The 14043-nt window shown below is 61.9% G+C and overlaps 1 protein-coding gene across 1 annotated transcript in view; it reads left to right on the forward strand.

The window, feature by feature from the left end:
• Window positions 1–2533: 2533 nt before the first annotated feature.
• Window positions 2534–14043, forward strand: part of ATP2B3 (ATPase plasma membrane Ca2+ transporting 3) — a 48297-nt gene continuing 36787 nt past the window's right edge. Inside the window, exons 1-6 of the mRNA XM_058534935.1 lie at window positions 2534–2878; window positions 7965–8162; window positions 8304–8561; window positions 8982–9107; window positions 9799–9924; window positions 12997–13038. Of these exons, the coding sequence (XP_058390918.1) occupies window positions 2671–2878; window positions 7965–8162; window positions 8304–8561; window positions 8982–9107; window positions 9799–9924; window positions 12997–13038 (958 nt within the window). The 5' untranslated portion in view covers window positions 2534–2670. The remainder of the gene's footprint in view (window positions 2879–7964; window positions 8163–8303; window positions 8562–8981; window positions 9108–9798; window positions 9925–12996; window positions 13039–14043) is intronic.

A 14043-nucleotide genomic window follows, 5' to 3' on the forward strand; every position in this document is an offset into this window, starting at 1 on the left:
GGTCAGAGAAAGGAGCGGAGAAGGTGCACCTGGCAGGGGCACCATCCTAAGCCAGGGTCCAGATCGGGGAAGGAACCTGGGAGGGACAAAGGCATGGGGTGGAGAAGACCGAGGAGTGCCAGTGACAGTCGGAAGCTGCCATCACTGCCTCCAGCGGTTCCTGAAATGGCTCACCAAGGTCTGCCGTCAGAGTTGGGAGACTTGCGTGTCGTCATGGCTCTGCCACTTCGCCTGGCCAAGCCTTGATTTCCTGTGCTGGCAAATGGGAGAGTGATTCTTGCCGCACTCACCTGGGTGGATGGGGTACGTTCACATAGCACGCCAGAAGGAGCCCGCCCTGCCTCAGGCACTGGGAAAGCTTGGCTTCCTTCCAGTCCCAGGCATTCTGCTGCCCCTCACTCCCTGAACTCAGAGCTCACCCCATCAGACAGAACACCGAGTGCAGCCTCTCCTTCGTCTCCTGGCTTCCGCCCCACCCACCTGTCCCGTCACCTATTACCTGCCTTCTGCCTGGTGTCAGAACACTCTTCCCTCCAGAAGAATGGCTCACTCCTCCACCTTGTTCTGGCCTTTTCTCAAATGTGCTCTTCTGAGAGACCTTTCCTGACCCCCACCCCCAACTGAAACCGTGCCCCCAGCACTCTCTCACCAGCAAGGCCTGAGATCACAGGAATCCGTTTCATCCTGTCCCCCCTCTGTCCCCAGCACGGATGTAGTAAATGCTCAGTAAATTTCTCAGATGGCAACTGGAAAGAAGGGGGATGAGGAGATGCGTGGGAGTGGGAGAGGACAGCGTGTTCGCGGGTCCGCCATCCTGTTCCCACGTCTTCCTGCAGCGAAGGCTGCTCCTTGTGGAAAGTGTCTAGAGGGTTAACACTTAGGTGCCCAAACTTGTAAAATGTGGATCACTTTGGATGGCCATCTTCTGAGGCTCTAAGTACACGTGCTTTTTCTTGGAAGCACAGGGCCAGCATCTGGAGGAACTGAGGCCTCCACCGTGTTCCATCCCCCTCAGAGCTGTGGGCCTGGGGAATGGCCCTTGTTTCCCAGAAACCCTGGTATCATCTCCTGAGGGCTGTGGCGCTGGGCTCTGAGTGGGAGGTGGGGGCTCTCCTGAGAGCAGAGGCCACAAGGCTCTGGACTATTGTGTTTCTGTGGGTGTTTCTAGATCAGAAACCTGGATTAGTGGCCAAGTTCTGCTTCCAAGAGGATCCTTCCGAGCCAGGAGCCTCCCCAAAGGTGAAGGTTTAGGCCCAACTGAGCCGTGTTGCCGGGGTGCCCCTTTGCTGGTGTGAGGGCCAAGGCCACAGTGCACTGAGGCTAGTTCAGTCCTGGAATTAAGCACATGGCCTTGGGGGATATTTCCACTCATGCGCAGGGGAAGCTAGGGGCCCAGGACAGGGAGGCCCAGCAGGCCCCGTGGTCTGCACCACTAGACCATGTGAAGATTACTTGGGCAGGTGGGGGCAGTGGCAGCAGGATGTGGGGACAGTGAGAGGGCTAACAGCTTCATGATTTTCTGCAGAGGGGGTAAGGTGGTGTGGCCCGGGAGTTGGTTGGCTGCTCTCATTGTGGGGTGACCCTGGCTCCTTACTTTGTCGTCCGAAGGGCAGAAGGGTGTGCGGGGGAGTGGGTGGCACCATGCTGTGGGGCAGGGAGATGGAGAGGTCACCAGTGACCTGTGGCTGCTTTCCACTTTCTCCTCCACCCCTCCTCTTCCACTCCCTTTCTCCCCTCCTTCCCTCTCGCCTCCCACTCCCTCCTTGCCTCCCCTCCCCCTCCTGTCTCCCTCCTTTCCCCCTCCCTCTGGGCCTCCTCCCTTCCTTGCCCCGGCCCCCCAGGTACCCTCAGGGCAGCAGAGACACCCTGTGCAGTAAGCCTTGACCTGGCACCCAGCTGGCCCTGTCCATGGCTGGGCCTGCTCCCTGGACCCCTACGCAGCCCCGGGCCTGAAACCGTGAGCTGCAGAGGTGGCGCCAGAAGACCGCTGCTGCCACCGCTGCTGGGGATTGATAGCATGCCCGCTGCACAGGGCAAGTCTTAATCAGGCAAGAGCGGGGAGCGTGATGGAGCAGACGAGCGAGAAGCTTGAGGTGGGCCCACCTGGGAGAAGAGCGGCACAGATCGCTCACCCGTGCCAGGGCCAGACCGGCCACTAATCAATCCCAACACGTTGCCCCTGCTTCAGTGTGGGTTCCCAGATGGATTTGGGGGGGCAGTTGGAGCCTCCATATCCCAGCTGGGCTGTGCTGGTGGCAGCAGGTCCCCGCCAAGAGGCATGAACGCTTCTTCCTTCCCCACCTAGGCGAGCCCTCCTGGCTTGGGTGCTCACGGTGGGCAGGACTAGGGGGTTGCCTGGCAGGTGGGCCTGGCAGGGCGTGAGGGCCACTGGCCTAGCCTGGGAGGTGAATTTTGTACCCGGTGAGTCATGGCTCAGACTAAGTGCAGATTTGCAGAGGATGTTCTAGAAGAGCAGACTTCAGTTTTGTCTCAACTGCTTCCCTGGCTTCTTCTTCCCTCCTTTTCCCCAGGTATCTCTGCTTAGCCACTTCCCCATCACCTCTGCTGCGCCTCACCCAGGCACTGGGACCTCAGGTAGCCACCTGCCCCTAGCTGAGGCTGCAGCTGCGAGAAGGCCCAGCACCCTCTCCTCCCAGTGCGACAAGCAGAATGGGCGACATGGCCAACAGTTCCATTGAGTTCCATCCCAAGCCCCAGCAGCAACGGGAGGCCCCCCAAGCAGGTGGCTTTGGGTGCACGCTGGCTGAGCTGCGCTCCCTCATGGAGCTCCGAGGGGCCGAGGCGCTGCAGAAGGTCCAGGAAACCTATGGGGATGTCAGCGGGCTCTGCAAGAGGCTGAAGACCTCACCCACAGAGGGTAAGTCTGCCAGCAGAGCATCAGCTTGGGCCACGTGTGCACCAGGGACTCAGGGCCATGTGCCGCCTGGCCTTCCAGGGACTCCTGAAGACGTCCCCTACACCCAGGGCAGGCCCAGTCAAGGGCCGGGTGGCGCTGCTGCAGCAGCTTCCTGGAGGCACTCTCGACCCTGACAGTGCCCTCCCTGGGCAGCCATTTCCCCTTGAGTGGGAGATGCTCTACGTGGGGTGAGGAGGTCACCCTCTGGGCAACCTGGAGTCCTCAAGGAGCTGTGGCCTGACCCCCACACCCACACTTCCATAATCAGCAGCTCCTCGCTCTTGTCTCTTCTTTGGATTAAATAGAAATCGAGCGACAGAGAAGGGGAAGGGAGGAGACAGCCCCGCATCAGCGCATGCAGGTGGGATGGGCCCCAAACTGATACCCCATAGGCTCTTCTGACAAATGGTGTGGGGCGCCCCCCAACCCCACCCCGTGGACAGAGGAAGAGGAAGGCACAGCCCCTGTCTGCACATTCCAGGGTCCCTGTATGCTCAGCCCTGTGTCCAGTTAAGGGGGATGGGAAGAGGAAGAAGGGGTGCAGGGTGCGAGACCTCTGAGGTCTTGTGTTGCAGGGGCCTCTCCCTGGAAGGGAGGGAGTAACCCGGGGATGGGGGGGCCTGAGGGGCGCCCAGAGTGCCGAGTGAAGGTGGCACCGCCCACAGGCTGTCACAAAGAGGCATAAGCCTGCAGCGGTGTAGATATGCAATCTGCTGCAGGGAGCCTCTAGGGAGCCTGGGGCGTGTCCTCTTAGAAGGTTCTAGGGGTGGAGGCCTAGCTGCCATCTTGGGTCTCTGCCTCTGCCCTGTAGCCCTTTTCCCCTGCCCTGGCTGCAAAACTCTGCCCTGCCCCGCACCAGACTTCCTCAGTCCTGCCTGCTGGGTCTGCTGGGAGCCCGGGACCACCAGGAGCCAGGCTTGGCTCCAGATTCCAGGAGCTGGAGCATTTTCTGGCCCAGCTGACCCCTCCCTGGCAGGGGCTGGGGCTGTCCCAGCCCGGTGCCAGGCCTGTTCCCAGCCAGCGCTGATTGACCTCATCAGCTCCTGTCTCAGCCGTCACACCTAAATCCACCCAGGGCCCTGGCTGTCGAGCTTGTCTCCTGTTCCCTGGCCCCGTCTGTCTGCGGGTGGTGCATGGGCTGGAGCGGACAGTGGAGACGGCCCACCCAGGAGGCAGTGGGCCTGGGGGCCAGGTGAGGGGTGCCCACCCGGCCAGGTCAGGAACTCCGGCGCCGTCTGGGTCTCTCTTGCTTTGTGCTCTAAAGGGACCCAGCCTGGTACGGCATGTCCTTGGGACAGATGGCTTGGCCAGAGGATCTCTCTCCTTCCCTCCTCCTTGCCCATGCCACCCCAGGATTGGGGGTCATGAGGAGGCTGGTGTGGAGGGCCATTTAGGCACAAGGGCTCTGGCCTCTCCCAGATAAAAGGAAGCAGATGGACTTCAGCTGGCAGCAGTCTTTCCCCTGCCTGTCAGGCCTTGTTAAATATTTAAAATGTCAAGGCCCCTGGGAACCTGCCCGATTCTGCCACAGCAGCTCGGGAGCTCACCCGGTGCCTGTGGAGGGGCAGGCATGGAGAAGGGCAGGTGCCCAGGCGGGTGGCCCGGCCCCAACAGAGGGAACCAGCTAGGCCTGGTCTGCGTGCCTAAGAGTGAGCTCTGCGAGGACTGCCCTCCCCTCCCTGGCCCCCCAGCAAGTGTGGGGTCTTCGCATGCCTGCTGACTTGGCCCTGGAGTTCTCATCAGACCCTCCCACTCCTTCTCAGACACAGTTGCCTGAGCTTGTGGGAGGGGCCAGCTTAGCTGCACCCTAGGCCTCATACCAACCCCCTGGCAAGGTGGGCAGACTCGGGGGTGCCAGCAGAGTGGTGCTTTGTGGAGTGTAGTGAGGCCAAGAAGGTGCATGGTGTATTGGGGGAGGGGACTTTGTGTTCTCCTGGCAATAAGTACATCAACGGGCTCAGCCTTTGTAGTGATCCAAGAGGATTCCAGAAGCCAGGGAACCTGGGTCGTAGGCCAAGCTCAGTGGTAGGCCCGCTGGCAGGGCCCTGGCCATTCCCCTGTCTGGCATCCACTGGCAGTCATGGAAAGGAGGGGGCAGATTAGCCGGGAGCCGCACGATGTGGTCCTAATCCAATTCCGATGGCATCTGGCCTCTGCTCTGGGCAGGGTGCCCATCTGTGTCCTTGCCAACCAGCCGGCCCCTGCCCCCGCACCCTGGACCTGGGCTGCCCTCAGGGGCTTGCTGGGCCAGTGCATGCCCTGAACCAGAGGGGCTGCAGCTGCCTTTCACTCCCCCAGTGAGGGCTTTAGTGGCGGCAGCCATTGGGACCCTGAGCCCCAAGGAAGGCCAAGGCCTCAGGCTGGTCTAGGGCAAGGGAGAGAGAAGCATTACTGTAGCATCAAGGGCAAACCAAGGCCAAAGGACAGGCTGACAGAGGGAGGGAGGGAGGGAGCGAGTGAGTTCCTGGAGAAGGGACCCTGAGGGCCCAGCTACCCTTGGATACAAGCCGGGTGTATGGGATGGGCAGGCAGGGTGCCATGGGGACTATGGGCTCTCTAGAGGGTGAGGTGGGCCTTTGTCCCTCTCGGGGCTGCAGATCAGTGCCCTTTCCCAGGGCAGGGGTAGTGGAGACCCTGGGTGTCTGGGAGACCCAGGGTTTGAGTGCCTCCCTGGTACTGACCCCGCCTTCCATAGCTCCTGTAGCTCAAGGGCACAGGCCCCAGTCAGGAGCAGGGCACGCACCCTAGCTGGGCCCCCGCCTCTAGGAGCTGAGGTCCTGAGCTTCTCCCAGACGCCCAACTGGGAAGCTGCGGCTCCAGAAACTTGAGCTGCCACCGGGCCGGGTATGATGAGGCCAGGGGGAGAGGAGCAGGGACAGCTGCGTCTCTGCTGGATAGGGAGGACAGCGTGTGGTCATCGCCTAGCTCGGGGGACGTGCCAAGGCTGTGCCGACTGTGGGCTTTTGCTCGTCATTCCTTCTACCTCGGATGGGTCCACCCTGCCCCTCACCAGAAGCCATCTTTCCCTGCCCCAGTGCACACCCAATCTCCTGCCTCTGGACTCCTTCTGCACCACACTTAGCACTTTCTTGTTCTTGAGTTGTCTGGGCCCAGTCTTGTGTGCCTTCCCAAGCTGGCTGGGAGCAGCCCATGGGCTGGGACCCCGGCTCTTCTGGTTGCCCCTGCCCCCACATGAGGCGGCAAGAGTCACAGCTACTCAGGGCTGGGAACTGCAAGCTGCCATCCATCCACTAGGTGTCAGTGTGGGGCTGGACACTGGGGGCAGAGAAGCGGGAAAGGCTGGGGGGGGGGGGTGTGGCAGCGTGGGGGAGGGGTGGCAGGGGAGCACCATGGATGGGCCTGGAAGGAAACAGAATCCTGAGGGCTGGGGGAAGGGCTAGGGAATTGTGTCGTCCCATCTGCCTGCCTCTTGGGAAGGTGACCAAGTGGGTGTCTGGCCTTGGGAGGCCGTGGCCTGGGTGCCAGTCCCGCATGGAAGCTTCTGGTACCGCCAGGCATGGGCCTGAGGAGATTCATGCTCTAGAGACAGAGACCCAGAGACCTAGGTGCAGGCCTAGGTAGGAAGTGGGTTATCCCAAGAATGAGAAGTAATAGCCCAGCTTCCAGATGCCATGGCTGGCCCCTTTGTGGGTATTGATTCTGAGCCCCTGCGTCGACCAGGCCCACCCTCTCTAAGCCCCCACCCAGCAGCTTGTCTGGGAGATGGAGGGGGCCTCCCAGGACCCCAGAACCATTGGTCAGGCCCTTCTCAGCCCCTCAGCCCTGCGTCACAGTGCCTCATCTGCTCAGGCCACAGGGGGTCCCCCACTGGGACTGGGTTCTCCACCCTTTACCCTCCTTGTCCTCGGCCCCGCAGCCTGGGGACACCATGGCAACAGAATGAAACATTGACAATCCCATTAACCTTATAGACATTCAGCAACTGCCAAGTATGAGGGGGCAGTGGGGGGCCTGTGGATGGGGAGAGGAGCCCACGGCCCGTGCCCGTCCTTCACTGCGACCCCAGCTCAGGGCTCTAGGTTGGCACTGCAGCGGGGGCTCGCAAGACATTAGGAAGGAGGCAGCTGTCTCCGAAGGACAGGCTATGAGAATACAGGGCTGGGGGTAGTCCCTGTGCATCTCCCAGACACCATGGGTGCCAGGCCCATGCTCAACAGGGTGAGCAAGACCGACAAGGCCTCTGGGCTGTGGGGGCCAACCCTCTCCCAGGTCCTGTGGGACGGTCAAGACTCTGTGTCCTGCATACCCAGTTTGACTATGACCGCGTCTTTGTGGCTCAGCATCTGTGAGGTTCCCGCCAGCCTGACCTGGGGTCAGGTGGACGGGGCAGCAGAGGGGTCCTGGGCTGCAGTCAAGAGCCCCAACTCAAGGACAGGATCCTTTCCCTCCTGGCCTCAGTTTCCTCATCTGGATCCTGGTGGGATCTGACAAACACCTCCTGCCCCTTCATGGCCCATGGGGCGTCAACTACCTGGGGCTCAGCTGAGAGAGGGATGCTTCCCCGTGCCCTCCACCCCGGTCTCATACCAGGCCCTGCACTCCCTGGGAAAGCCTTGGCTGGTCTCTTCTGCTTCTATCTCCGGACAGATGACACTTGGCCATCTCTGGCCCAGCTGGATTCCCTCTGCCCTCCCCCCATGTTGACTGTTACCACTTTCCTTTACGTCCCCCCTGCAGAGGGACCCACCATAGTCCCTAGACTTCCCCAGGCATATCAGGAGGATGGTCTAGCCCTTCCTCATGCTAGGGGCTCCGCGCTGGCACATGGCCACATGCCCGCACTGTCCGGGCAGCTGGCGGGGCCACACACGCACTCCTGCATACATGCCCCCAGGGTTTGCGTAAAGGCTCTGGGCACCAGGCCAAGGCAGTTCCCACCTTCCAGGAGCTTTCAGTCTAGAGGGAGAGACAGGCACGCAGGGCAGGAAGGGGAGGATGGAGCAGGGTCGTGTGGGGCCGGGGCGAGGGGCCAGCCTTTCCCATCCTCTCCTTCTGTGCCTCTGCACTCCATCCCTGCACCATGCAGGCCTGGCCGACAACGCCAATGACTTGGAGAAGCGCAGGCAGATCTACGGGCAGAACTTCATTCCTCCCAAGCAGCCCAAGACCTTCCTGCAGCTGGTGTGGGAGGCCCTGCAGGACGTGACCCTCATCATCCTGGAGGTGGCTGCCATCATCTCCCTGGGCCTCTCGTTCTATGCGCCACCAGGAGAGGAGAGCGAAGGTGAGGGAGGAGCTGGCAGGAGGGGAGGGATGGAACCTGAGACAAGGGAAGGTCACAGGATGTCCCAACCCGGCAGCAGGAAGGAGCCAGCTAGAGTGACTCCTCTGCCACCTCTGTCCTTCCCTTCTGTCCCCGGCTCAGCATGCGGGAATGTGTCAGCCGGGACAGAAGACGAAGGGGAGGCTGAGGCCGGCTGGATCGAGGGGGCCGCCATTCTGCTGTCTGTAGTCTGCGTGGTGCTCGTCACGGCCTTCAATGACTGGAGCAAGGAGAAGCAGTTCCGGGGCCTGCAGAGCCGCATCGAGCAGGAGCAGAAGTTCACAGTCATCCGCAATGGGCAGCTCCGCCAGGTCCCTGTGGCTGCGCTGGTGGTGGGGGACATCGCCCAGGTCAAGTATGGTGAGTGCGCCCATCATCACCCACCCCACGAAGGAAGCTCGGCTCCCGTTTCAGGGAGAGAGTGGGCCTTCTCGCCAGCAGCTCGTGTGCCCTCACCTGTGGGAGGCTGGAGGGGGTCAGCGTGGGCAGGAGGCAGAGTGAAGAGGGAGAGTTTCAGAGGCTTTAGAGCCCCAGGAAGTAGGCTGTCCCCACGGCTGGCCTGTTGAGGGCTTCCCCAGCACTGCAGCATGCTTCCATTGTCCCCCTTCCCTGGGAGCTGGATGACAGGGCGAGGGGTGGGTGGATCCCCCCAGGAAGGAGGAGACCGAAGGAAGAGGGCCCCACCTCCAGTGGGCCCTCCCCTGGGGGAGGCGGGAGGCGGCGGAAAGAAAGGCTGCCTGGACCCATGGCCTCTGGTTCTGGCTGCCTGGCTGCCCTCAGGAGACCTGCTGCCTGCCGACGGCGTGCTCATCCAGGGCAACGACCTCAAGATCGACGAGAGCTCCCTGACTGGCGAGTCGGACCACGTGCGAAAGTCAGCCGACAAAGACCCCATGCTGCTCTCAGGTGAGGCTTCGAGGACCCTGGCCGTGCCCAAGGGGATGCTGGGATGCGGCCGCCAGCAGCCACCCTCTAGACCAGCCCAGCACTGAGGAGCCTTGGAAGCCATTTGACCTGGCAACCCCGTCAACCAAGGCCCCCCTGAGTAGCCCTTCCAGTTAGAGAATCTGCAGACTTTGCCCTCCACAAGGCCAGAGCAGCCGTGGGAGGCATGCTGGGGGCAGCTCCAGCTGCTGGGGAGGGAAATGGGTCCTCTCAGCCCCAGAGGGCCACTGGTGTCCTGAGGGAAACCCCTTGCAGTGGGGGCTGGCTCTGGGTCAGCATAGTGCTGTGCTCCTCCCCAATCCAGACCCTGAAGAAGACCCATTGGGGGCGTGTTCCCTTTCTAGAAGGTTCTGGTTTAGCCCAATGTTTATCCCAGTGGCAAACGTAGTGTGACACAATATAGAGACTGGAGGCCCCGGGTGGACCCTGTGAACAGCTCACCCGCTGCCTCTGGGCATGTAGCTGCTCCTGTGCAGGTTTCCCGGTCCCCTCCAGGCGGGGCATGAGGCTTAGGGTCAACACAGCCTCCAGGGGCCTCCAGACACTGAGTCCCTGCTTCTGGGATTCCTGGGAGAGAAGCTGCAGGTGCTAAGCCTGCCTCCCGCCTGGCGGTGCGAATCTCTGTCTTGGTCTCTCTGTGTTGCTATGCCAGGCACTCATGTCATGGAAGGTTCTGGAAGAATGGTGGTGACGGCTGTTGGTGTGAACTCCCAGACAGGCATCATCTTTACCTTGCTTGGAGCTGGCGGAGAGGAGGAGGAGAAGAAGGATAAGAAAGGTAAGGTGACCTGACCTCCAGTCCCAGTGCCGATGGAGGACTGCTCCTCCTTCCATGCAGATCCAGCTCCAGCTCTGGGGATGGAAGGCCATACCCTCTCTTCTGAGTCTCTCTTCTGAGTCCCTTTGGGGACCCCTATTCTGGGGTCTTTGCCCCAAAGCCAGCAGGTTGGGCCCTCCAGTTCTGTTTAAGGGCAGCTTCCCTCGGATGGCTAGTCCCTGAAGGGTTTGGGCTGTGTGTACAAGGGGCCTCATGCCCACCCTCAGGAGTGCTCAACCCCCATGGTGAGGTGCTGAGGGTCCCATGCCAACATGGAGCCAGGGGCCAGAGTAAGCTGGGATGGGGCGGGGGCCCTCACCCAAGGGAAATCAATGCCAAGGGACAGATGTCTTCTGCGAGCCCAGCTCTATAGCCACCCTGGCACATGGCCCCTCTGCTGCCTCTTCTTGCCACTGTTCTGAGCCCCAGGCATGGCCAGTGTCCCCTCCAGTCCTCAGAACAGGGTTTACAAGGCTATGGAGCTGCCCTCAGCGTCCCCTCACACTGTCTCAGTCCCGAGGGTCAGGAGCCCATTCCCTTCTGTGACTCAGGCCTGCACCTGCTCACGACTCACCTTGCTCTGACCTGGGTCTCCCTTCAGGCCACTTCTGTAGTCAAACCAGGTGGGGAGCAGAGTTTTCTAGATGTGCGCCTCACCTCTGAGAGAATCCACCTGGGCCCACTAGAAAGAAGTACAAAGAAACTGCACATGTGTGGGGAGAACGTGGGCTGGAAGCCTGCAGCCGGGGCCCTTGGGGGCAATGAGACGCTGGGGCTGGTGAGCTGGGCAGGGGACAGAGGAGGGCCAGTCACCTGCCCCACCTCAGTCAGTCAAGTCCACTGGGCCCAGAGAGCATGCAACACGGGGACAGGTCAGCATTAAGGAAGGATGTGCTAGTGTCCCAGCCCTGGGCCACCCTGCTCCTGGAGGCCGTGAGGGAGGAGGTGGATGAGCCGCTATTGCCTAGAAGCTTCTGTGGGCCCTGTCTCCTGGCAGCCTGAGCCCGGCCTCTCTGCATGGACACCTCCCTGCTCCTGGATGGCCAGGCTCATCCCTCACAGCCACCTTTGCCACACCCAGCCCCCTTTCCCTGCAGCGCTCGGCTCAGGTCCCTCCACAGTAAGTGCCCCGGGGTCCACAGGTGGGCAAGCAGGTGGGTGGGCCCTGGGCCTCGTCTGGGCTGGAGTCCCCGTGCCTCTCTCCTGGGAAGCCCAGCTGACATTGCCTGGTGGCCTTCCATCGACACCCTGATGGCTGGTTGGCAGGATGCCCCTTCCACACTCCTTCCCAGGCTCCTCCCCTCTCTCTTCGTCCCTTAAGTGTCCGTATCCTTCAGGACTTGGTCCTAGGCCCCTCCTCTTCAACCTTGACAGAGCCCCGCCAGCCCCCACAGGTCCCTCCCCTGCCCCAGCTCCTCTTCCCTCTCATCTTCTTCAGCACCCCCAGGCTGTGCTACTTAGGAGTCAGCGGGGTCACCTCCACCAGCCAGCTTCCTGGAGGAGGGGAACCCTGAGGGGGCTCTGGAGGGGGAGCAGAGCTGTCCAGGCTCCAGGGAGGGGACAGTAGCACCCACGACCCCTCACCGAGGTTTCAGCCCAAGGCCCCAGCCACTGTGGAGACGGGAAGGTGGCCACACCTGGGGCCTCCCCCTGGCCCTCACCTTTGCTGCCTCCCGACCTCGTCTGTGGGCCCAACACTCCCTGTCCACCTGCTGCCCCCCATCTGTTTCTTGCCTTTTGGCCTTGACTCCTAGTCACCTTTCTCCTTGGAATGTCCTCCTTCCCCTCCTCCTCCCTCCCTCGGCTCCTGTCCCTCCTCTTCCTGTAGTGCTCATCCCAAACCTCCCTCCATCCTCCAGAGGCCTCCCCGGCCCTGTCTGAAGCCTGGGTCCCCTGGGCTTCCATGGCCACAGGGCTTCCAGCAACACCCCCTCATCGTGCTGTATTGTCACCCTGTGTCTATGGGTGTCTCCCCTCCCCCCAGAAGTCCCCTTCACCTCTGAACATCCCGCTGCATCTCCACAGGGGCCCTGGGCAGAGAGGGCCTGACCCACACCCCACCTCGCCCTGCAGGGGGCCTCTCCCTCCACCCTGGGACTCCCAGACCAGACCCCAATGCCTGGTAGCCATCTGGCACCCTGTTTGTGTTCTTGGATCCCCAGTGCATGAGCTATTGGGTGGTGGCTGACAGGTCAGCCCACAAGCCCAACCTGCCCCAGGTCTCTGAGTTCGGGGCCAGCACATGTGTGCCCCAGCAATGACACCCTGGAACAGGTGAGGCAGGAGGGGCTGGGGTGCAGAGCCGGAGCCTGAGCACAATGCCAGGTGCGCTGCTGCAGGCCCCTCGCCTGGCAGGTCTCCTAGGCCCTCCCACAGTGGCAGGCCTTCCTTACCTTGGGAACAGCACTGTTTCCCATGGCCTTAGGAAGCCAGGCAGCTGTGGGCCTTGTGGCTGCAGAGCACGTTCATGAATGAGCCCCTGCACAGGGCCACCTGGGGCCAGGCCAGTCCCATGCCCCTGCCTGTTCCTCTAGTGCTGCGAGGTGCCCAGCAGATTCCTCTAGAGCACACACAGGGCTCGCTGCTGGCTGCACTGCAGAGAAAGCGAATCTCTAGGCCACCGGAGGTTAGGAACCATCTAGGTAAACCTCCCACGCTGGTTCTGGGGGGGGGACACACATCCTGACTGGGGGACCCTTCTCAAGGTGACCCAGCTGGGACCACACACCTGGCAGCTCTAACTCCCCATGGTGGCATCCCTTCTGGAAACCCCCACTGCCGCCCACACGTGACCCAGGGTCCGTTCAGGGCCAGCTTTGGGGCTTCATTGGAGGGCTGAGGTCAAGGTGTGCACGTGTTGGGACGTGGTGAGTGGGCGTCAGTGTGGGCCTGGAGAGTACAGGGCCCTCCTCCCCCTTTCCTCTGCTCGCTGGCCGCACTGTCTGTGCCCCGCTGTCCTGTGTGCATGTGCGTGTGCCAGGGCCACGTGGATGTTCTCAAGTCTCCGTGTCTGTCGTTCCTCTTCCATTGTAGGCAAGCAGCAGGATGGGGCGATGGAGAGTAGCCAGACCAAAGGTAATGAGAGCCCTGCACTCAGGGTGGGGTGGTGGAGGGCGTGACACGGGGTGGGGGGCCACCCACCTCAATTGCAGGAGCAGCACCTAGAGACCAGGTGAGTGGGGTGGGGCGGCCCATCTGCAGATCCCGCCGGAAATGTGCCAAGATCACCTGGAAGCAAGCATCCTGGTGAAGAAACAGGCTCAGAGAGGCTGACTCGCCCGAGACCTATCAGGCCTGTGGGTTTCCCAATTCAGCTGCCTTTCTGCTGGGCCTTTGAGGCAAGGTGGCTGGGCGGCCATCCGAGGGGCCGAGGCCCACTCTCCTCTCAGCCCGAATGCCTGTGGCCGGGATGAAGTGCTATCCGCAGGCAGTCATCGGCACTGAGAATCCGAAGGCAGATAAAGCAGAGTCCCGGCCCTCAGGGAGGTCACGGTCCAGAGATGCGGACCTAGGGGCAAAGCTCAAGTGCAACATGGATCCCAGGGACCCAAGCACCAAGACAGGATCAGACGAGCAAACCAGAGGTCAAGGACAGCTGCAGTCGGGGGGGGGGGCATTTGGGGCAGGGGACAGCCCAGTGGCTAGGGCCCTGGGCTGGGGCAAGGAGTGGCAGTTGGTGGGGCATAAAGCTAGAGTGGCCCAGCCGGGTGGGGCCTTAAGTGTCGCTGAGGCCAAGGGCTCTTGCCTGAGGCCCCTGGAAAGAAGAAGCCATCAGTGAGTGGTCTCCGGCAGTCAAAGGGACAAGGGACAGGTGGGAAGACTGGAAGCAAGAGGAAGCAGCTGACACAGCGAGGTGGCAGGCGTGCAGAGGTGGTGTCAGGAGCACCAAGAACCCCATTGGGTGGAGCCGAGAGTGGTGAGGGAGGAGGCTGAGTGGCAGGGTGGAGAATGGACCGGATTACACGGGGCAGTGCAGGGGAAGGCACTGCAGGCCGCAGAGTGTGTGAGGTGACGGAGGTGACAAGGGCAGGATGGGGGACCCACCACCACCCTGTCAGGAGCAGCATGAGGAGAGCGGGA

The sequence above is a fragment of the Diceros bicornis genome, chromosome X (genome assembly GCF_020826845.1).
Source record: "Diceros bicornis minor isolate mBicDic1 chromosome X, mDicBic1.mat.cur, whole genome shotgun sequence".
Classification (NCBI taxonomy): Eukaryota; Metazoa; Chordata; class Mammalia; order Perissodactyla; family Rhinocerotidae; genus Diceros; species Diceros bicornis.